We start from the raw sequence: 24,116 nt of genomic DNA on the forward strand, positions 1-24,116 counted from the left end.
GGATGGAGAGACAATGTTAATATGAGACATTACGTGCACTACTGAACGCTGTTCTCATGGGTGAAGCAGATTGGTCGCTCTTCGCACACTGAAAAATGAATTTTCAGTATTCAGATAAATGAATTATGAACAACTGGCCTTACTAATGCCAATTCCATATTTGATGGTGCTCCCTGCCTCAGTAATTCCTATATCTCGTGGGCTGGGAATCCTAATTAGGCACCAGCAGGAACCACGAGTGTGGATACTGGTTATCCATCATTGTTCCTTAATGCAAATAAAAGCCAGGCAAGAGAGTTCATGCTGTAGGGAATTCCCCATTCACTGGTAGCTCAAAATCTGATAGTGGGAAAAAAAAAAAAAAAAAAACGTTGCCAAGACATGCTAGCGGGAAACATCCCAACTAGAACACACCTCAGGGAAAAGACATGGGCAACATTGATAGCAGCCCCACGGAAACACCTGCTTATTCACAGCAGTGGCCAAAACAAAGACAAAGACATGTTCGGATGCTTAAGGAACGTGATGGAAAATAATTTACTCTAGATATTGGTCAGTTTTGGTCACCCACTCTGTATAAAGGATACAACAGATAGAAAGGGGGTTTACGAGACAGGCTATGAGAATGGGGGAAGCTGCCAGATACAGAAATACTGTTAAATGTAAACTATTAAAAATAAAGGGAAATTAAAAAAAAAAAAAGAATTGACAAGGTTAGGAAACAATGGAAAAGCTGGTATGAGATTAATGGAACTCCTTGCCACAGACATTATTGGAGCAAAGAGCTTAGCTGAATGGGATTCGCAAATGTGTTGGCTATTGTAGGTGATGTGGGTGGCACTACCATTAGTTAAGGCTGTCTGATACCTTCAATTAGGAGACCTCGTTTTCAGCTGTTTTCTAAGTTTGGCAAATTTTAACCATTTGGAGCGAAATTTCCCATGCTGAGTGCCTACTTCCAGCTGAATTGTTTTCTGAAAGTTTCAAGTTTCAGCCAACTTCTCGAATGAAGTTAAGAGACAATATGTCTTTCCCATGTAGAATTATTCTAGTGAGGAGCCCTAGCACCTCCATGATTTACAGCAGATGAAATTTAGGTAATAGTCACCCCGTCCTCTTCTAGTTAACAACCAGAGCCCTGAAATGCAAGAGGAGGAGATGACAATCTCTGTGCATTAACAGACAGCTGGCTCCTCATGTCTTTACTCAGTTCCTACTCCCAGGGGAGTTTTGCCTCAGTGGGGCCTGAGCAACATTCGGGCCAGGGCTCAGAATTTGGCCTTGTATTGTCCATCAACTAACGCCTTCATCCTGAAGGATCAACTGTGCCACTGAAATGCAGCCACCTCAGGGCTAAAGGTCATCAGCCGGCGAGGGGAGGCAGAGGAAAGAGTGACATTTTGGCCTATGATACTTGAGCAAACTCATCAACTGTGGCAAAGACCCTGGAATGTATAATTGCTGTTCAGAGTGAAGGGACCACAGACCTACTCTCTATCGCATCACACCCATGTTGCACTGGGTTTGTTTAGCAGGTGAGCTCCTCAGCAAGAGATGGATACCTGTGAATATTGAGATGGAAGCGTCTTCCCTGGGAATCCCCCTCAGGTAGCCGTGCCCCACACCTCTCTCACCCCAGCATCTGCCGCAGCATCCCACACTGAGAGTCAGCACAGGGGTGTGCAGCATTTATAATATAGCTCTGTGCAATCCCAGTGGGGTTCACTCAACATCTAGAGGAGAAGCGGCATCTGGATGTAAACAGGCTGGAGACTGGAGACACTCTAGCCAATGTCTCTTTCCATGTCTGCACTTTTGTGCTCTTTATCCAGCTTTAGGAGTAAACAGTAATTAAGGGACCTTCCCAAAGGGAGATGAGAACTCTTGTGCTCTGTGCTGAGTCAGAGAGGAATTGGCTGCTCTGTGCATTTGTGTATATTTACAAATTATAGTTGATTAGTAATAAAACAAAGAATAATTCCCAGATCTCCATAGGGTCTGATACCCTGCAAATGCCCAGGATGGCTGGGTAGATAGTCAACAGACAGATTTGGAGAAAGATGCCTGAGGGGAGACACAAGCACTTTCTCCAGACACACGAAGCTGTCTCTAAGGGATCAGAGATCAGTAATTGTCATCAGTAATTGTCATCATACTGTGCAGCACCTTTCATTGAAGGATCTTCCAAACACCTATGAAAGGAAAGTCTCTATGAACATATCCCCATTATACATATAGGTAAACTGAGGCACGGGGAGAGGTGGCTCACAGAGATTGAGTGGTAGGATGATAGATAGAACCCAGGAGTCCTGACTTCCCTGCCATTACCATGGTCTTTCCGTCACACCAAGAGGGAAATGGACTCCCGCTCTGGCAGGGGCTAATCATTGGTGGGATGTAGAGGAAAGGCTGGAAGAGGGAGCCTGAGCCTTCGCCATAGTCTCAAAGTGAATCTGAGGTTTACAGAACTAGCTGGAGGTTGTGAGCTCCCCACACCTGCGAGGTGTGAACTCTGGGACTCCACTTCCGCTCCCACTCAGAAACCTGCCAACGCATCACAGTCACCGAGGTCACTTTGGGGGAAGAGACTCAGGAAAAGTGACACCAACAAAATGTTCCTGGGGATAGAGGGTGTGACAAAGTGTTTTTTTCACCTTGTTATGTTGCATTCGAGTCTTAGGGTATGTCTACACTACGAGAGTAGTTCGATTTTACTTAAATCGAATTTCTGGAATCGATATTGCAAATTCGAACGTGTGTGTCCACACTAAGGAGAGTAATTCGACTTTGTGAGTCCACACTAACGGGGAAAGCGTCGACATTGGAAGCGGTGCACTGTGGGCAGCTATCCCACAGTTCCCGCAGTCCCCGCTGCCCATTGGAATTCTGGGTGGAGCCGCCCATGCCTTCTGGGTAAAAAAATGTGTCGAGGGTGCTTTTGGGTAACTGTCGTCATCCGTCCATCACTCCCGCCCTCCCTCCCTGAAAGCGCCGGCGGGAAATCAGTTTGCGCACTTTTCTAGTCAGTGACAGCGCAGACGCCACAGCACTGCGAGCATGGAGCCCGCTGCGACCATCGCTGCAGTTGTGGCCGTTCTCAACGCCTCGCAGCTTATCATCCACCTTTCCCTGAGGCAGATGCAGATAAGTCAGGCGAGGAGGCTATGGCACTGCGGTGAGGGCCTGAAGTCTGAGAGTAGCACAGACCTGTCAGAAAGCACGGGTCATGTGGATGTTGTGGAACGGCGATTCTGGGCCCGGGAAACAAGCACTGAGTGGTGGGACCGCATAGTGCTGCAGGTCTGGGATGAATCCCAGTGGCTGCGAAACTTTCGCATGCGGAAGGGAACTTTCCTTGAACTTTGTGAGTTGCTGTCCCCTGCTCTGAAGCGCAAGGACACCCGGATGCGAGCAGCCCTGACTGTCCAGAAGCGAGTGGCCATAGCCCTCTGGAAGCTTGCAATGCCAGACAGCTACCGGTCAGTCGCGAATCACTTTGGCGTGGGCAAATCTACCGTGGGGGTTGTTGTGAGGCAAGTAGCCAAGGCAATCGTTGATGTACTGCTGTCAAAGGTAGTGACCCTGGGAAACGTGGAGGTGATCATAGATGGCTTCGCAGCGATGGGATTCCCAAACTGCAGTGGGGCTAGAGATGGAACTCACATCCCTATCCTGGGACCGGACCACCAGGCCAGCCAGTACATTAACAGAAAGGGCTACTTTTCCATGGTGCTGCAAGCACTGGTGGACCACAGGGGACGTTTTACGAACATCTACGTCGGATGGCCGGGCAAGGTTCATGACGCTCCTGTTTTCAGGAACTCTGGTCTGTTTAGATGGCTGCAGGAAGGTACTTACTTCCCGGACCACAAAATAACTCTTGGGGATGTGGAGATGCCTATAGTCATCCTCGGGGACACAGCCTACCCGCTAATGCCCTGGCTCATGAAGCCCTATACTGGCGCCCTGGACAGTGAAAAAGAACTCTTCAACTACCGGCTGAGCAAATGCAGAATGGTAGTGGAGTGTGCTTTTGGCCGTCTCAAGGGGAGATGGAGAAGCTTACTGACTCGCTGTGATCTCAGCGAAACCAATATCCCCATTGTTATAGCAGCTTGCTGTGTGCTCCACAATCTCTGTGAGAGCAAGGGGGAGACCTTTATGGCGGGGTGGGAGGTTGAGGCAAATAGCCTGGCTTCTGATTACGCCCAGCCAGACAGCCGGGCGATTAGAAGAGACCAGTGGGACGCGCTGTGCCTCCGGGAGGCTTTGAAAGCTAGGTTCCTGAGTGAGCAGGGTAACCTGTGACTTTTAAGTTTGTGTACAGAGAAGCTGAACCTGCCCCCATTTCTTTACCCAGTTAATGTTGACTATCCTCTCCAGTTACATACCCCCTTCACCCCTTCCAACACATGTTTAGAAATAAAATCACTTCTACTTTGTTAATGAACACCGTTTTCTTTATTACTGTTTTCGTGGGAATGTTTTAAACCTGGGACGCAGACTGTGGTGGGGAGCGGGTATAGTGTAGTGACGCAAATGACGCTTCTAAACTCCAGGATTGACAGGCTCCGCAGTGGTGGACTGGTTGTTTCAACGGAGCCTGTCACCCCTCCTGATCGGGACTGTGTGTATGGGGGGGCTATGTCACTTTGTGGCAGGGGGAGGACGGTTACAGATCCCCTGCTGTGTGGCTCTGTGATCCAGGATAAGGACAGCCACATAAGATCTGTAACTGCCCTCCCCCACCACAAAGTCACAGAGCAACCCACCCCCAACCACAGAACATGAAAACCACCTCCCAGACTGACCAGGGTAACTAGTGACTGCACTGTGTATGTGCCCTGCTGCTGGACCTGCCCCCGCCTATGTACCCTGCTAAAGGTGACTGTCCTGTCCAATTACCAACCCCCTTCCCCCCCTTCAGACAGACTCTCCTCCAAAAGAACATGATGGAAACAGTAATTAACAGAAACGTATTTTTTATTAGCAACTACACATGAAACTGGGAGGTGAAACTTGGACAGGGGCTTGTGTGAGGCGGGAAGGAAAGGACTTGTCAAATTTTGGGGAATGAGAGCCTTCTGCTACTAGTGCTCTCTGCAGGGGTGGAGTGAGAGTTTGCACGGACTCTGCCGCCCCTCCTTCTTTGCACTTTGGGTGAGGGGGGTATGGGACTTGGTGGCGGGGGAGGGTGGTTACAGATAGACTGCAGCGGGACTCTGTCCTCCTGCCTCCGTTCCTGCAGAACATCCACAAGGCGCCGGAGCGTGTCCGTTTGCTCCCTCATTAGTCCAAGCAGCGTTTGAGTCGCCTGCTGGTTTTCCTGCCGCCACCTCTCCTCCCGTTCCATGTGTGCTTGGTGCATTTGGGACAAGTTCTCCCGCCACTGGGTCTGCTGTGCTGCCTGGGCTCGGGAGCAGGCCATAAGCTCCGAGAACATGTCCTCCCGTGTCCTCTTCTTCCTACGCCTAATCTGCGCTAGCCTCTGGGAGTGTGATGCCAGGCTAGGTTGTGAGACAGTCGCAGCTGTGGCTGTGGGAATGGGGAAAAGGGAGTGAATTCCTCAGAAAGATAAATGTAGTTGTGAACAATGAACATAGTCTTCCTCTGTGAACAAGACCATGCACAGCATCTATCACATGCGCACTCAGGGCAAGGTCGAATTCTCGGCCTTCGCATTCAGTGCCTGGGGTCTTGCACTGCAGATCTGAGAAGCGGGGCAGGACACCGGAATTTGTGTAGCAGGCAGACATGGTAAGCCGTAGACTTGTGGCAGCTTAAAACTTTAATAGTAGCACTGGCCTCCTTTCACATTGAAAGCAATGCCAGTCCCTGCTGCCAGCAATCCGGCAAGCAGGAACTCTGCCCCTGTCCCACCCCCTCGCAGCTGTCCACGGGAACGATCCCTGTAGGCTGCCCCTCTCCCGCCTCCACCGCATGGCTGCAAACCAGCGGTTACAGTTCAGTAAAGGAACGGGCAAGCAGTCCCAACACTAACATTACCCTACCTAATTCAAAGCAGGTCACCATGAGCGACATCACCCTGATGAGGATCTCAGACAGTGAGAAAGAAAAAATGCTTCGGGAAAGCCTCCAAAGACCAGGGCCGTATGCCGCCCTGCTCTGCAGGGCAATGATCCCTGAGTACTTGATTGTCTCGTGGCGCGGAAACGTTTCATACTACAGAGGACCCAATAAGGCCGCTCTCCCCAGGAACCTGATGCAAAGGCTTTCCAATTACTTCCAGGAGAGCTTCCTCGAGATGTCCCAGGAGGATTTCTGCTCTATCCCCGGACATATAGACCGCATTTTACTGTAGCTGCACTGGCAGGGACTAAACAGTAGAGCGGCTTGGGCAGAACAATCATGCTAAACCGGACATTGTTAGAATTTTTTTCAATAGTTGCACTGTCCAGGACTGAAACATTAAGCGCCTAGGGCAAACTAATCATGAACAACCCATTCTTTTAATTGTTAATATTCCTGTTCTGTTAAAAATAAATGTTTAGATGTTTAAAACACTTACTGGCTGATCCTTCCCCAGATTCTGTGTCCGGGTTAACGGCTGGGGACGGCTGGTAGGGGATCTCTGTAAGGGTGATGAAGAGATCCTGGCTGTCGGGGAAATCAGCGTTGTAAGCGCTGTCGACTGCCTTGTCCTCCTCATCTCCTTCCTCATCTTCCCCGTCCGCTAACATGTCCGAGGAACCGGCCGTGGACAATATCCCATCCTCAGAGTCCACGGTCACAGGTGGGGTAGTGGTGGCGGCCGCACCGAGGATGGAATGCAGTGCCTCGTAGAAACGGGATGTCTGGGGATGGGATCCGGAGCGTCCGTTTGCCTCTTTGGTCTTCTGGTAGCCTTGTCTCAGCTCCTTGATTTTCACGCGGCACTGTGTTGCATCCCGGCTGTATCCTCTCTCTGACATGTCTTTAGAGATCTTCTCGTAGATCTTTGCATTCCGTCTTTTGGATCGCAGCTCGGAAAGCACGGACTCATCGCCCCACACAGCGATGAGATCCAAGACTTCCCGATCAGTCCATGCCGGGGCCCTCTTTCTATTCTGAGATTGCATGGCCATCTCTGCTGGAGAGCTCTGCATCGTTGCCAGTGCTGCTGTGCTCGCCACGATGTCCAAACAGGAAATGAGATTCAAACTGGCTAGACAGGAAAAGGAATTCAAATTTTCCCGGGGCTTTTCCTGTGTGGCTGGTCAGAGCATCCGAGCTTGGACTGCTGTCCAGAGCGTCAACAGAGTGGTGCACTGTGGGATAGCTCCCGGAGCTATTAGCGTCGATTTCCATCCACACCTAGCCTAATTCGACATGGCCATGTCGAATTTAGCGCTACTCCCCTCGTCGGGGAGGAGTACAGAAGTCGAATTTAAGAGACCTCTATGTCGAACTAAATAGCATCGCAGTGTGGACGGGTGCAGGGTTAATTCGATGTAACGGCGCTAACTTCGACATAAACGCCTAGTGTAGACCAGGCCTTACTGTCCTGTACTAATACTGTGGGTGCCTCAGTTTCCCTGTGTACTGCACCAATGCCTAGCTGGTGGGAATTGGGTGTGTTAATTTTGCTGAGGCCCTCGGGCCAGGTGTGGCTGCCCTGCTGCCTGCACATCGGAAATGGATAACCTGAGACCTAGGAGGGAGATGTGACCCGAAGACACTTTGCTCAGGAAGCAGGAAATAGCCCAGGAGAGGAGCCACGGGCGTGTTGGGGGCCAGGCAGCAGGGTTGAGTTCAGTCTGATGTGGGGGACTTGGAGAGGGGGGAGTCCAGGGTGTCTGGCCCAAGGTCCCCCCAAGATGGGATTGGCTGAAAGTCACTGATTTCTCTGCTAACAAGCTCTGTTCCATGCTGTGTTCCTGTTGATTAATAAACCTTCCATTTTACACGCTGGCTGAGAGTCACGGCTGACTGTGGAGTTGGGGTGCAGGGCCCTCTGGCTTCCCCACGAGGCCACCCGGGTGGACTCGCTGCAGGAAGCGCCTGGTGTGGAAGGGGATGCTGAATGCTCCGAGGTCAGACCCAGGAAGGTCAAAGTTGTGTATATCTCTTGCCCTGGTGACAGAATACTCAGAGAGAGGAGGGTCCCCCAGAGTCCTGACTAGCTTCATAAAGAGCCGTTCCAGAGCATCTGCCCGGTGACTCCGTGACAGAGGGCAGCCAGGGGCCTGTCCTGGGGCCAGAGGCCTCGCCCTCCCCCCAAAGCTGCCCTGGAACAAGGGGCAGGGCCACCCAGAGGATTCAGGGAGCCCCTTCCATAAAAAAAGTTGCAATAATATAGAATACTATATTCTCGTGGGGGCCCCTGCGGGGCCCAGGGCAAATTGCCCCACTTGCGCCCCCTCCCCGGACTGTCTCCATGGGGTCCCTCACAAACTGGAGATGGTTACTGTGAGTTTATCTTTAGTATAGCTTATGTACATACTCCACGAACTGAGCATTTGAGATTGTTCCAGAATTTGGGATGAGCCTATATTGTAAAAACTGAAATGCTCAAAATAGCACATGCATGTGAATGGACACAGGCTGCTAAAATTAAATTAACCCAGGGGTCTCAAACAGGGGTTCGTGACCCCTCAGGGGGTCACAAGATTATTACTGGGGGTCACGAGCTGTCAGCTTCCACCTCAAACCCTGCTTTGCCTCCAGCATTTATAATAGTGTTAAATATATTTAAAAAGTTTTTTTTAATTTATAAGGGGGGGTGTCACACTCAGAGGTTTGCTATGTGAAAGGAGTCACCAGTACAAAGGTTTGAGAACCACTGAATTAACCCCTCTGGAGCCTCAGGGAATGCGGGGGGGGGGGGGGGGGGTGTTCCCTTGGTAGGGTTGGGAAGGAGGTAGGTGGTGTAAGATATTGCTCTTCTCATGTGATCCCTCCCCCATGGCTCTCTTGGCTCTATCACTGTTAATCTAAAGTGGCTAATTTGAAATGAAGCTCCCCTCCCCTGACATGACTCTCCCTATGGCACTGAAATGAAATGTAGACTATAATTTGGCATTTGAGAAGTGAAAGGGATGGTAGCCCTAAGGGAAAAGATAACAGCTTGGCTCATTGTGTTAAATAGCTGTCTGCAAGCTTCCAACTGCTGAATGAGCTTTAGGGTAGGGAAGGCTGTGCCTCCCCAAACAGCCTGGCCCTGCCCCCTATCCGACCTCCACCCACTTCCTGCCCCCGACAGCCCCCCTCAGAATCCCCGACCCATCCTGCTCCTTGTGCCCTCACCGCCCCCCAAGCCACCATCCTGAGACCCCACCTGCTCCCTGTCCTCAGAATGACCTGACCCCTATCCACGCCCCCGCCGAGTCCTGACAGACCCCTGGAATGCCCACGATCCAACCCCCCATTCCCCATCCCCTGGACAGCGCCCCCCTCCAGCAGCGCTGTCCAGGGCCGCTCCTGGGTTACCCCCACCTATTCTCTCTCGGAGCCTCAGCGCGCCATGTCCAGGAGCTGCCCTGGCCCCTGGACAGCGCTTCAGCGGCGTGGCTCCAGTGGGACCGGAGCTCGCAGCCCTGCCCCCTTACCATGTGCCCCTAAACATGTTTTTATCTGCTCTTCCCGTCCTCCAGTGGCTCTAGTGTCCCAGCTCTTGCAGCTGTAGCACCATCGTGGGATGAGAACATGGTGTGATGCTGTATGATTGAATATGATCATTATTATCATTGTTGCTACCATGGTTTTGAAATTACAAGAAATCTTGTACAAAGCATGTCATGTCAGGTGTCAATGCGGAAGTTATGATTTGCTAAGTATGATTATCCTGTTTATATGCATGTATCATCTTTGTATCTGGATGTAAGCAGAGTCAGGATGAGCTCTACCCTGACATCTGGTGGTGAATTATGGCGAGTGTGGAAAAGAACTCCAGGGGCTGATCTTGCATAGGCACACCCACTCCCCTGGCATGAAACAACAGCAACTGAAAGTGGTTACTTTGGCTGGTGTGGGATCCCCAGTTTCTTTGTTATTGGGGCAGGAAGAATAAAGTTTTTTTACCCTGATTCTGTGAATCGAGGCCAGTGGAACTGTTGTATGACAGAAGGACTGAGTGAGTCCTTCACCATTACCTAAGTAGCACTTGCTTGACAAGGGGCATGGGTTACAAAACCCAGTAAATTCAGAGAGAGAGAGAGAGGATGGGGACAGGTATTTGTACCTGATAGTATGGTGCCCCTCTGAGGGTTTGAAACACAAATTGTATTACCTTTTCTCTCCACTGTTGAATATCAGAGCTAACTTTGATTCCATTAGGAGTCTAGTTACAGGCTGCTGAGCTGAATTCACTTTGGGCCAATGGTGCACTAGCACTGGGGCTCCCCTACTATGAGCTGAAATCACAAAAGAGCTAAAGTTATCACTGAGTGCTGTGTTAACTAGTGGGGGATGCTAAGCAGCTGGCAGAGCAATTTGTGGGGATGACTGGAGGAGCAGCGAGCGGTGCGGAGCCTTGCGAGGATGGTTGGAGTGGCCGGAGGAACGGCAAGTGGAGCTGTTTGCAGGGACGGCTGGAGCGGCTCACAGGTCAGGGAGCGGAGCAGCTTGTAGAGCGGAGCAGTTTGTGGGACGGCAGGAAGCGGACTGGCCCGTGGTGAAGGCTGCGGCGGAACTCCAGGGAGAGACGGCCAGCTGGCCTCAGATCACGTAAGGTGCCCCTTAACACCCTGCGTGCCCCCCCCCCCTTTTACTCTGGGGCTGCACTGACCAGGGGCAGATGCTTTGGGGTTTGTTGGACTTTGGGTGGTTGCTGGACCCAAGAGACTTTGGGGACTCTGGGTGATTTTTGGGTGGCTGGATTCAAGAACCAAAGGGAAAGGACGCAGCCCAATTTGCTGGGGTGGGTTTTTTGCTCATGGTTTGTGTTATGAATCCTGTTTGTGGTGTTTTTCCAATTTAATGCTGATGTCATTTACCTCATGTTATTAAACATTTTCTGCTACACTCAGACTCCATGCTTGCAAGAGGGGAAGTATTGCCTCTCAGAGGCACCCAGGGGGTGGTATGTAATTGTCCCAGGTCACTGGGTGGGGGCTCGAGCCGGTTTTGCATTGTGTTATTGAAACGGAACCCCTAGATACAGAACCCGGCCCTTGTTGCTGCCAACTTAGATGGGCAGAAGGGTTACATGTAGTTCTGATTATTGGCCATGGACTTGTATCTTATACATGTGTTGTATTGTTGGGTGACACCCCTCAGTTGGAACTTACCTTAAAGCCAGACAGAGATGTGTTGATGGCCCTACAAGGACACTTACCTCTCACAATGGGTCATAGAAGAAACACACCTCTGAAAGAATATGGGCAATGGCTGCCCTTGTGAGTCATGAAAGCATGTTAGGACATGTGATATGCTCATGTGACCCTGGACTCCCACTTGGGCCAGTAACTTTCCAGGCACCTGGGCTGTGGGCTTTGTTTGGAACAATAAAATTCCATGCACAGGGCAGAGGATATAGAAGGACCCCAAGACATCTCCATCTTGTCTTCATTTTTCTGCACTGCTATGATTCTGATCTCTGAACACTGAAAAATCACTTGAATGTTTCTGATCTATTAACTATTTATAACTTTTCTTTTTTTATTTTATTATTAACCCTATAGTTTTTGGTTACTAAAGGATTGGCAGCAGCATGATTGTTGGGTAAGATCTGAATTTTATATTGGCCTGGCTATGTGGCTGAGCTCTTGAGATTAGAAGGACCCTATATGTGGTGAAATTGGTTTTCAGCTGCCACTCATCATGCAGTTCAGTGTCCGGGTGGTGAGACAAGGGCTGGGATGCCTCTGGACACTGCATTTGTTGCTTCTAATTCACCAGTGTAGTGAGAAATAAATTTACTTTTGCTTCTGGCTTGGTATAATCTAATGATAGAATAGCCACAGTTTGGGATGAGTCTGCCCTATTTCTCAGTAGTTGTGAATTTGGCATCCTCAGCTGTGTCCCACTGAGGAATGGTGACACATGGACACCGCTGATAGGTGCTTCACAGACGATTGCTCACTGCTCCCAGGAGGTATTCCACATTTACAGATGGGGAAACTGAGGCAGCTGGAAGGGAAGTGTCTTGAGCCAGAAACATAGCCCATGAGTCCCTAGCTGCCAATCCATTGTTTAGTCTCTCTCAGACCTGGCTTATACAGTGCCTACAACAACACAGAGACCATGTGCGCTCTCTCCATTGGTTTCTCTAGTGAGGGGATCTCCCCTGATTTCAGTGGGGATGCACCACTTACACCAGCTAAGGACTTGTCCCAAGTCATTTAACTAGAGATAAAGTGTCAGCAGAGACCAGTGAGCTGGGAGCGAAGAGTCTCAACTCTCCCATGGATTCTCGGGGTGACTTTGGGCATGTCAGTTCCCCACTCTGAGCCAGAGCTTCTCCATTCATTAAATGGAGAGGATTATTTATTATTTCTAGTGTGCTGCTACCCAAAGCCCTTACTCAGGATTTGGTTCCTTGCAGCACATCCTTGGGCTCTATGCACTGTGCAGAGATCCTGGCAGCATGTGGTCCCTGGGAAATCACCAAGATAAGGCTGAAAACAGCTGGGTGGAAACCTGGTTTTGTGGCTGTTGTTTGTAACTGTTTCTTTAATAAACTCCTCCTGTTTAAGAAGGACGGCAACTCCACTGATCACGACACACAAATAGCCTCACTGCATCTAATAGAGCCCAGGGAAGCAATGCCCATTCATGGTCAGAGCAATGGTCCTCCGGGGTAAGAACTCCCTATTCTCAGCTCTGCCACTGACTACGTGTGTTGCCCTGGGTAAATCACTTTACCGCTGTGTGGCTCAGTCCATTGATAACATGGGGATAACGCTGCCTTGCAGACTAGCTAAGGAGATTCTAGACGTAGTGATCAAAAGCATCATGCAGAGCATACATGAGACTCAGCTTCACATTTCAGCTTCAGCCCCTGGGCAATGGGTGCCCTGTAGCTCCAGATAAGGTGCCGTGTACGTGTGTAAATAGCCGGCTAATGAAGATGTGCTGTTTATCTCCCTCCCTGTGAGCCACCGAAGCCACCCCGGCCTCTGCCCAGCATCCCACCTTCCCAGCTAACACAGGGGCTGATCCTTCTGCCTCTCTCAGCTGTTGTCCACCCAGCTTCACAGCTGATCCCTTGTCCTTCCCCAGAGGCTTGGCTCAGGGCACAAGGCTCCCTGCCCATACCCATTGCAGGGCTCTGCCTGCTCGAAGCTCCCAGCTGGCAGGAACAAAACGGAACTCTTCCCTCAGGACTTTGTAGTTGAGCCTTAGGGTTCAGAAGCTGTATGAGGCACAGTCTTGACCACCTGCCTCGGAACGCTGCTCCCAAACCTCAGCTGTTTTTAAACAGTTTCCTGACTTACCTCTCTGCTTCTGATTGCCCTGTCGGCCCCAGCGCTGCACTCATTGGAGGCTCTTGGTCAGGCTGCAGCAGCTCCTGTCCCTGTTCTGGAGAAGAGGGAGTCCAGCTGGTGTGGGGGACGAAGGGGGAGATGACCTACAGACTGATGGGGGGAGGAGAGTAGCAAGCAACAGGGTTGGGGCCTTGGGGGAATAGGAGGAGAAGAGGGCAGGGCCTTGATTCATAGATTCATAGATTCTAGGACTGGAAGGGACCTCAAGAGGTCATCGAGTCCAGTCTCCTGCATTCATGGCAGGACCAAATACTGTCTAGACCATAGCTGATAGACATTTATCTAACCTACTCTTAAATATCTCCAGAGATGGAGATTCCACAACCTCCCTAGGTTGAGGGAAGAGGCATGGCAGGGGTGGGGCCTGAGAAGTCCAATGACCAGCAGTTAGAAAGATGGCAACCTTATGAGTTAATGAGTTGTACACAGACAGAGTCCCCAGTTTGTCACGCTGACACATGACAGTAAGGTCAGGAAAGAGTTTAATGTCTCCTTGACAGCTCAATCAGTGATTCGGGGAAAAGGGTCTGGCACCATGTCATCAGCCAGCTCTGCATGGAGCTCGGTCTGAGAGCCAGAGCACCAGGAGAAAACTTTACATCCCTTTATGAGCAAAGAGCCAGATCAATCTGTCCCGAATCTGTTTGGTCCTCACCCCATAGATGATGGGGTTTAGCATGGGGGGCATCAAGAGGTACACGTTGGCCATGAGAATGTGGAAATGCAGGGCCACATTGTGACCAAATCGGTACATGAGGAAGGAGAAGAGTCCTGGAATGTAAAAGGCTAAGATGATACAGAGGTGGGACCCACAGGTCGCAAAGGTCTTGAGCCGCGCATCCTTTGTGGGGATTCTGGAGATGGCCCAAAGGATATTGATATAGGAAAAAGTGATAAAAAACACATCCAGACCAATCACAGAGAATATCACAAAGAGGCTATAATAACTACTCATGCGGATGTCGGCGCAGGCCAGCTTCACCACGGCCATGTGCTCACAGTACGAGTGCAGGATGATGTTCTTTCTGCAATATGGCCACTGCCTCGCCAGGAAGGGATGGGGCATTACGAGCATGCCACCGCGCAGCACCACAGCAAGACCGATCTTGGCCACCACAGCATTTGTCAGGGTGGTAGAATGTCTCAGGGGATCACAGATGGCCACATAACGATCCAAAGCCATGGCCACGAAGATCCCAGACTCCATCACTGAGAAGCAGTGAATGAAGTACAACTGGGTGAGGCAGGCATTGAAATTGATCTCCCTGGAATTGAACCAGAAGATACTCAGCGTTTTGGGCATGATGGATGTAGACAAGACCAGGTCGGTGATGGCCAGCATGCAGAGGAAATAGTACATAGGTTCATGGAGGCTCGGCTCCCTCTTCACGATGAACAGGATGGTGAAGTTCCCCAAGATGGCTATGATGTACATGGCACAGAAGGGGATGGAGATCCAGACATGGGCTGCCTCCAGGCCAGGAATGCCCAGCAGGATGAAGGTGGAGGGGTTGGTGAAGTCAGTTGTGTTGGAATCTGACATGGAGTAGGGGAGAAGGTGTCCAACTCTGAGGCAGAAGGTGTCCAACTCCTGAATGTACCATATGTTCCCCTGGCTTCCTGTACATGCCCAAGACCTAGGGTGATGGTCAGAATACAAATACCTGGATGGAAAGACAAAGTTAATATGAGGCACTACATGCACTCCTGGAGGCTGTTCTCATGGGTGAAGCAAATTGGTTGCTCTTCACACTTTGAAAAAATGATATTTTCATTATTCAGAGAAATGAATTATGAACAACTGACCCTAGTAATGCCAATTCCATGTTTTATGGTGCTCTATGCGTTAATAATTCCTTCACTTCGTAGTGTGGGAAACCTTAATAGGCACCAGCAGGAACCACCAGTGTGGATACTGGCTATTCCTCATTGTTCCTTAATGAAATGAAACCAAGGCTAGCGAACCATGCTATAGGGCGTTCCCAATTCACCCGGTAGCTCAAAATCGGAGAGTGGAAAAAAATGAAACCTTTGCCAAGACATGTGCAAGAGGGAAACATGCCAACAAGAACATCATTCAGGGAAAAGACCTGGGAGGTATTGATAGCAGCTCCACGGAAACACCTGTTCATTCGCAGCAGTGGCCAAAACACTGGCAATGTTCGGATCCCTAAGGAATGGGATGGAGAGTTTTCCGCTCTGGATATGAGCTCAGTTTTTGTCACTTTGGCTGTGGCTACACTCGAAACGTCAAAGTACTGCCGCGGGAGCGCTCCTGCGGCAGCGCTTTGAAGTGCGAGTGTAGTCACGTGCCAGCGCTGGGAGAGAGCTCTCCCAGTGCTGCAGATATTCCACCTCCACGAGGGGATTGGTTTTTTCACATCCCTGAGCAAGAAAGTTACAGCGCTGTAAAGCACCAGTGTAGCCATAGCCCCAGTCTCTATAAAGAATATAGCAGATAGAAAAGGGGATTTCCGAAACAGGCTATGAGAATGGGGGAGGCTGTCATATGCGGTGAGACTGAAAAGTCTGGGAGTGTTTAGTTTAGAGAAGAGTAAATATATATGATAGAGGAGAACAAAATGAAGAATATGACTGATTACATTTAAATGGAAAAACAGAGAACAGTTCCCAACCAGTAATATGTATAGACACTTAGTGCAGGGAAGAATCAATGCTCGGTGGGGCTAAGGATGACAAAAAGGTTCTTTTTAAGTAAATTAGGAACAAAAGAAATCCTAGAAAAGGTTTAGGCCAATTCCTAGAGGGAGAAAGAAAACTTTTTATTGTTGCAGAAAAGTTAGATGTGTTGAAGAAATAGTTTTCTTCTCAAATTGGAAAGAAGCAGTATGAGTTACTCATATCACATGAGGTGATGAAATACTTTCCAGTTCATTAACAGTCTGGGAGGATAGAATCATAGAACTGGAAGGGACCTCTTCAGATCATCTAGTCCAGTCCCCTGCACTCAAGGAAGGACTAAGTATTAAAGAGCATCTACAGTAGAACCTTAGAATTACGAACACCAGAGTTACGAGCTGCCAGGCAGCAGCAGAGCCAAAACAGAAAAAAGGGCAAATACAGGCCAGCTCTGTGTTTAACGTAAACTATTTGAAAATAAATTGAAAGTTTAAAAACAGATTTGACAGGGTTAGGAAGCAATGGAAAAGCTGGTCTGGGATTAGTTAACAAAAAGTCGAGGAATATCATTAATGCCGGTCTACGACATGGTTTATGGCAAACGGCTCTTGTCAAACGCACTCAATTTCATCCCTTCATTAGAGTATATGTTTGGTTGGGCAAGTGAACTATGCAGGTGCAATAGACTTTGATTTTTCTAAGGCATTTGATTTAGTAGGAGAAAACATTCAGATAAAAAAAATGAAGACTCTACAATATCACTAGAGAACACATTACATGGACAAGAACTGGCTAACTGACAGATCTCAGAAAGCAGTTGTCAATGGGCTATTGCTAGTGAACGGGGGTGTTTCCGATGGAGTTCTTTCAAAAGCCTGCTCCTAAGCGACCAGAGGAGCTAGCGAACAGGAGTGGCTAAGAGGGGTGTTTTGCGAGGGAGTTCTCCTGGTGAAGGAGGATCGATTGTGTGTCCTTTGGGGTAAGTTTGTTGTCTGTAATGTATGTGTGTTTGTGTTTGTGGTGTGCTTGCTGATTGACTGAAATATACCATGTGGTCTGTTTATTTGAAGGACCATGTGATGAGTCTAGTGGACTGATAGGCAAGGCTGAGAGCTTCTTAATGAGGCTTTCATCCTTAATCCCTTTAGCCCCCATCAACCCTTAACCAGGGGGCGAGGCTATTCAGGAAGAGCAGGGTTTTAAAAAGCCCACTCCTAAGCGACCAGAGGAGCTAGCAAACAGGGGTGGCTAACAGAGGAGTTTTGCGAGGGAGTGTGTGTGGGGGGAGGTAGATACACTTAACAGTCTCTAAACTTAAATTAAAAAAAACACCTGATAAAAACAAAACATCAACAATTCAAGGAACTGCAGTAGTAAAAAGAGAAGGCAGGCAGAAATCCGTCAACAGAGTGGGGTCTACCCAATTTATTGCACCCATTGCAGCATGTGTGATCACCTGCCCGGCAGGTGGCATATGTGTGCATTCTGTTAAAGGAGCTCCTGGCATTTAGAGACTGCGTACGGGCCTTGGAGACCACAGTGGCTAAACTGGAGGAACTAAGGGAGACAGAGAGGTACATAGATGAGACTTTCTGGGGCACATTAGAACAGTCCCACCCCTGGTATAACAGCCTTTATAATGTTGAGGAGGATGAAAGTCACAGGAAACAAGAACATCCAACTGGAGCCGAGGGAAATTATTCCATAGTTGGGACCCTCCTTCCAGATGATGTCTTGGTATCCTCTTGTACTGAGGATACCTCTCCGGGGGAGGGAACTCTAGTTATTGGGAAGAGAAAGGTAATAGTCATGGGGGATTCGATCATTAGAAGCATAGATAGCTGGGTTTGCGGCGACAGGGAGAACCACGTGGTGACTTGCCTGCCTGGTGTGAAGGTTGCGGATCTCTTGAGACATCTAGATAGACGTATCTGTAATGCTGGGGAGGTGGTCATGGTACATGTAGGTACCAATGACATAGGGAAGGATAGGAGAGAGGTCCTGGAGGCCAAATTTAGGCTGCTAGGTAAGAGAATGAAGTCCAGGACCTCCATGGTAGCATTCTCTGAAATGCTTCCAGTTCCATGCACGGGGCCCATTAGAGAGCAGAACTGCAGGGTCTCAGTTTGTGGCTAAGATGATGGTGTAGGGAAGAGGGGTTTAGATTTATTAGAAAGTGGGGAAACTTTTGGGAAAGGGGAACCTTTATAGGAAGGATGGGCTCCACCTAAACTGAAATGGAACCAAAATTGCTGGCATTTAAGATTAAAAAGATCGTAGAGAACATAAGAAAATAAGGATATAAGAATGGCCATATTGGGTCAGACAGTGGTATTCAGATACTTGATAGGCTGCCATAAAAAAAAAACATGGAGAAAAGTTGTTCTCTCTTGTCACAGAGTGCAGGACAAGAGGCAGTGGGTTCAAACTTCAGCATAGCAGATTAAATGAAATTTCAGGAAAAACTTCCTAACTGTAACAACAGGAGGACAATGGAAGAGACACCTTAGGAGGTTGTGGAAGCTGCTTCGCTGGAGATTTTCCAAAGGAGATGGTATAGCCAGCTGTATGGGATAGTTTAGACACAACAAATTCTGGTTCTTGGGAAGGGGATAGACTAGATGACCCTTTTGGTCCCTTACTCTTTCAGTCTATGATTCTATGATGTAAAATCTTAATGTAGACCAGGTCTTAGTCAAACACAAGTTATGGTGCTCAATAGAGGGATAACTGGATGAAATTTAATGGCTTGTGTTATACAGGAGGTCAGACTGGATGATCTAATGGTCCCTTCTGGCCTTAAACGCTATGAATCTATCAATAAAGGAAGAAGATTAGGCATTTATATTTACTCTGTCTCATAACACACGAACAAGGGAACATTCAATTACGTTGAAAGTCTGAGCATGTAACACTGAGAAAAGAAAATTATTTACACTGTTTGCCTGTGGAACTTCTTGCCACAGACATTGTTGGAGAAAAGAGCTTAGATGAATGGGATTCACAAATGGATTGAGCTGTCTGACACATTCAATTAGGAGAACTCATTTTCAGTTCCTTACATGTTTGCCAAACTTTAACCGTTTGGACTGAAATTTCCACACTGGGTATTGCTTCCAGCTGAATTGGTTGTTGTTGTTGTTGTTTTTTTAAAGTATAAGACATAACAATTCAGCCAACTTCTCAAATGAAGCTAGGAGAAAATATGTCTTACCCATGTTGAAAAATTCTTAGAATTATTCCAGTGAGGAGCCGTAACACCTTCTTACTTTCCAGCAGATAAAAGTCAGGGAACAGCCCCCTCCTCTCCTGCACCCTCTTAACAGCCAGAGCCCTGAAATGTAAGAGGAGGAGGGGACAGTCTCTGTGCATTAACACACAGAACTGGCACGTGAGGTCTTTACTCAGTTCTTACTCCAAGGGGTGTTTTGCCTCAGTGAGACCTGAGCAAATTACAGGCCACAGCCTCAGAATTCGGCCTTGTATTGTCCATCTATTGACAACTTTTGTTCCGAAGGATCCACTGTGCCACTGAAATGCAGCCACCTTGGGATTTGTGGCCATCAGCCTATGGGCGGGGGGACAGGGGGGCACAGCAAAAAGTGATATTGAAGCAAACATCACCTGTGGCAAGAGCCCTTTGATGTTTAATGGCTGTGCAGAGCAGAAAGGACCACAGACCTATTCTCTATCCCAGCATGCCCATGTTGCACTGGACTTGTCGAGCAGCTAAACTCCTCAGCAAAAGATGGGTACCTGTGAACTCTGAGACGGAAGTGTCTTCCCTGGGAATCCCCCTCAGGTAGCCATGTCCCACACCTCTCTCACCCCAGCATCTGCAGCAGCATCCCTCGCTGAGAGCCGAGACAGGGGCATGCACCGTTTATAATATAGCTCTGGGCAATCCCAGGGAGGTTCGCTCAGCCTCTAGGGGCGAAGCGGCATCTGGATGTAAACAGGCTGGAGACACTCTAGCTAATGTCTCTCTTTCCATGTCTGTGCTTCTGTCTATTTTATCCAGGAATAAACAGTAATTAAGGGACCTTCCCAAAGGGAGATGAGAACTCTTGGGCTCTGTGCTGAGTCCAAGAGGAATTGGCTGCTCTGTGTATTTCTGTATATTTAAAAACTGATCTGGAAAAATGGGTAAACAGTGAGGTGGCAAAATATAGAGATGATACAAAATTACTCAAATACTTAACTTCAAAGCAGACTCTGAAGAGTGACAAAGGGATCTCACAAAACTGGGTGACTGGGCAACACAATGGGAGATGAAATTCAGTGTTGATAAATGCAAAGTAATGCACATGGCAAAATATAATCCCAACTGTCCATATCAAATGATGGGGTCTGAACTAGCTGTTACCACTCAAGAAAGAGATCTTGGAGTCATTGTGGATAGTTCTCTGAAAACATCCACTCAATGTGCAACAACACTCAAAAAGCTACCAGAATGCAGGGAATCATTAGGAAAGGGCTAGATAATAATCATAGAATCATAGAATATCAGTGTTGGAAGGGACCTCAGGCGGTCATCTAGTCCAACCCCCTGCTCAGAGGAGGACCAATTCCCAACTAAGTCATCCCAGCCGGGGCTTTGTCAAGCCTGACCTTAAAAACCTCTAAGGAAGGAGATTCTACCACCTCCCTAGGTAACCCATTCCAGTGCTTCACCACCCTCCTAGTGAAATAGTTTTTCCTAATATCCAACCTAAACCTCCCCCACTGCAACTTGAGACCATTACTCCTTGTTCTGTTATCAGGTACCACTGAGAACAGTCTAGATCCATCCTCTTTGGAACCCCCCTTCAGGTAGTTGAAAGCTGCTATCAAATCCCGCCTCATTCTTCTCTTGTGCAGACTAAACAATCCCAGTTCCCTCAGCCTCTACTCATAAGTCATGTGCTCCAGTTCCCTAATCATTTTTGTTGACCTCCGTTGGACTCTTTCCAATTTTTCCACATCCTTCTTGTAGTGTGGGGCCCAAAAGTGGACACAGTACTCCAGATGAGGCCTCACCAATGTCGAATAGAGGGGAAAGATCACGTCCCTTGATCTGCTGGCAATGCCCCTACTTATACACCCAAAATGCCGTTAGCCTTCTTGGCAACAAGGGTGCACTGTTGACTCATATCCAGCTTCTTGTCCACTGTAACCCCTAGGTCCTTTTCTGCAGAACTGCTTCCTAGCCATTCGGTCCCTAGTCTGTAACAGTGAATGGGATTCTTCTGTCCTAAGTGCAGGACTCTGCACTTGTCCTTGTTGAACCTCATCAGGTTTCTTTTGGCCCAATCCTCTAATTTGTCTAGGTCCCTCTGTATACTATCCCTACCCTCCAGCGTATCTACTACTCCTCCCAGTTTAGTGTCATCTGTAAACTTGCTGAGAGTGAGGTCCACACCATCCTCCAGATCATTAATGAAGATATTGAACAAAACCAGCCCCAGAACCGACCCTTGGGGCACTCCACATGAAACCAGCTGCCAACTAGACATGGAGCCGTTGATCATTACCCATTGAGCCCGATGATCTAGCTAGCTTTCTATCCACCTTATAGTCCATTCATCCAGCCCATACCTCTTTAACTTGCTGGCAAGAATACTGTGGGAGACTGTATCAAAAGCTTTGCTAAAGTCAAGGAATAACACACCCACTACTTTCCCCTCATCCACAGAGCCAGTTATCTCCTCTTAGAAGGCAATTAGGTTAGTCGGGCATGACTTGCCTTTGGTGAGACTGACAATATGATATTGCCTATATATAAATCCATGGTACACCCACATCTTGAATACAAAGTGAAGATTAGGTCACCCCATCTCAAAAAAGTTAGATTGGATTCAGAAATTAACAGAGAAGGGCAACAGAAATGATAAAAGCTATGGAACACCTTCAGTATGAGGGAGCTTAAAAAGATGGGGACTTCTCAGCTTGAGAAAGAGATGACTAAGGGGGATATGAGAGAGGGCTCCAAATTATGACTGCTGTGGAAAAATTAAATAAGGATATGTCATTTACTCCTTCACATAATACAAGAACTAGGGGTCACCCAATGAAATGAATAGGCAGCAGATTTAAAACAAAGATAAGAAAGTATTTCTTCACAGTCAACCCGTGGAACTCTTTGCCGGGGGATGTAGTGATGGCCAAAAGTATAACATGATTTCAGTAAGAACTAGAGAAGTTCATGGAGGATTGATCCATCAATGGCCTCTGTTTGCCAGAAGCTGGGACTGGATGACAGGGGATAGATCACTCAGAATTTCCCAGTTCTGTTCATTACCTCTGAGGCACCTGGTATTGCAAAAAGTTGGAAGAGAGGATACTGGGCTGGATGGACCACTGATCTTACCTAGTATGGCCACTCTGATGTTCTTATACACATAGGTGCCGACTGCACGGGTGCTCTGGGGTTGAAGCACCCACAGGGAAAAATTAGAGGATGCTCTGCACCCACCGGCAGCTGAGCTCCACTCTCTTCCCAGTGTGTCTCACCCGCTGGCGGCTCTGCTGAATTCTTCCCCCTCCCTCCCAGGGCTTCCTGCCTGCTGAGAAACAGCTGTCTTGCGGTGCTCAGGATGCTCTGGGAGGGAGTGGGAGGAGTGGGGATGTGGCACATTGTGGGGAAGGGACGGGAACTTGGGAAATGGGGTGGGGCAGAGCAGAGGCAGGAAGAGATGTGCAGGGACAGGGACTTGGGGAAGGGGGTGGAATGGGGCAGAGTTGGGGCAGGAAGAGGCAGGGCGGGGTGTAGAAAACTCAGTGGGTGAAGACGGGAGGAGAAGAGCGGGTGACCCAGGCAGAGTCTTCGGGGGAAGAAATGGGGCAGTGGGTGGGACCTCAAAGGTCTAATTACCCGCAATTAGAAATGTGGCCACCCAATTAATGTACAGAGGCCGATTCTGCAGTTTGTCAGTCTGACACAGCACAGTGTGGTCAGGAAAGGATTTAATATCTCTTTTAACGTAGTCAGTGATTCACAGAAGAGGACCCAGGGCCATGTTACCACCCAGAACTGCACAGAGATTGCTCTGAGAGTACGAAGAGAAAACTTTAGGTCCCTTTATGAGTAAAAAGACAGAGCAGCCTGTCCCAGATCTGTTTGGTCCTGACGCCGTAGATGATGGGGTTTAGTATGGGGGGCACCAGGAGGTACACGTTGGCCATGAGAATGTGGAAATGCAGGGCCACATAGTGCCCATAATGGTGCGTGAGGGAGGAGAAGAGAGAAGAGATGTAAAAGGCTAATATGGCACAGAAGTGGGAGCTGCAGGTCCCAAATGTCTTGAGACGGGCGTCTTTTGTGGGGAGGCTGAAAATGGCCCGGAGGATCTGGATGTAGGACAAAGCGATACAAAGCACATCCAGACCAGTCACAAAGAATACCACAAAGAGGCCGTAGTAACTATTGACATGGGTGTCAGCGCAGGCCAGCTTCACCACTGCCATGTGCTCGCAGTGTGTGTGGGGGATGATGTTGGTTGTGCAATATGGCCACAGTCTTGCCAGGAAGGGAGTTGGCAGTGCAAGCATACAGCTGCGCAGCAACACAGACAGGCCGATCTTGGCCACCACGGGATTTCTCAGGATGGTGGAATGTCTCAGGGGCTTGCAGATGGCCACGTAGCGATCCAGAGCCATGGCCACCAGAATCCCAGACTCCATCGCTGAGAAGCAGTGAACGAAGTACATCTGGGTGAGGCAGGCACTGAAATTGATCTCCCTGGAATTGAACCAGAAGATGCTCAGTGTTTTGGGCAGGATGGACGTAGACAGGACCAGGTCGGTGATGGCCAGCATAGAAAGGAAATAGTACATGGGCCCATGGAGGCTTTGTTCCATCTTTACGATGAACAGGATAGCGAAGTTCCCCAAGATGGCTATGGCGTACATGGTGCAGAAGGGGATTGAGATCCAGACGTGGGCCATCTCCAGGCCAGGAATGCCCAGCAGGATGAAGGTGGAGGGGTTGGTGAAATCAGTTTTGTTGGAATCTGACATGGAGTAGGGGAGAAGGTGTACAACTCTGAGGCAAAACGGTGCCTCCTGCAT

At 48.8% G+C, this 24,116-nt stretch overlaps 3 protein-coding genes across 3 annotated transcripts; all 3 read right to left on the minus strand.

Moving 5' to 3' along the window:
• Positions 1–4,784: 4,784 nt before the first annotated feature.
• On the minus strand, positions 4,785–7,497 carry LOC135980981 (myb/SANT-like DNA-binding domain-containing protein 1). Its single transcript, XM_065581914.1, has 2 exons — positions 6,530–7,497; positions 4,785–5,535 (listed from the first exon to the last, which is right to left on the minus strand). The coding sequence occupies exons 1-2, from the start codon at positions 7,104–7,106 to the stop codon at positions 5,060–5,062; spliced, it is 1,053 nt and encodes a 350-aa protein (XP_065437986.1). The 5' UTR covers positions 7,107–7,497; the 3' UTR covers positions 4,785–5,059.
• A 6,525-nt stretch (positions 7,498–14,022) lies between these two features.
• On the minus strand, positions 14,023–14,970 carry LOC101947664 (olfactory receptor 52R1-like). Its single transcript, XM_005313948.4, has one exon. It carries the CDS (start codon positions 14,968–14,970, stop codon positions 14,023–14,025), a length of 948 nt encoding a protein of 315 aa, XP_005314005.4.
• Positions 14,971–23,117: 8,147 nt separating this feature from the next.
• Positions 23,118–24,116, minus strand: LOC103307143 (olfactory receptor 52K2-like). Its single transcript, XM_065550245.1, has one exon. It carries the CDS (start codon positions 24,114–24,116, stop codon positions 23,118–23,120), a length of 999 nt encoding a protein of 332 aa, XP_065406317.1.

This window comes from Chrysemys picta, chromosome 1 (genome assembly GCF_011386835.1).
Source record: "Chrysemys picta bellii isolate R12L10 chromosome 1, ASM1138683v2, whole genome shotgun sequence".
NCBI classification, from domain to species: Eukaryota; Metazoa; Chordata; order Testudines; family Emydidae; genus Chrysemys; species Chrysemys picta.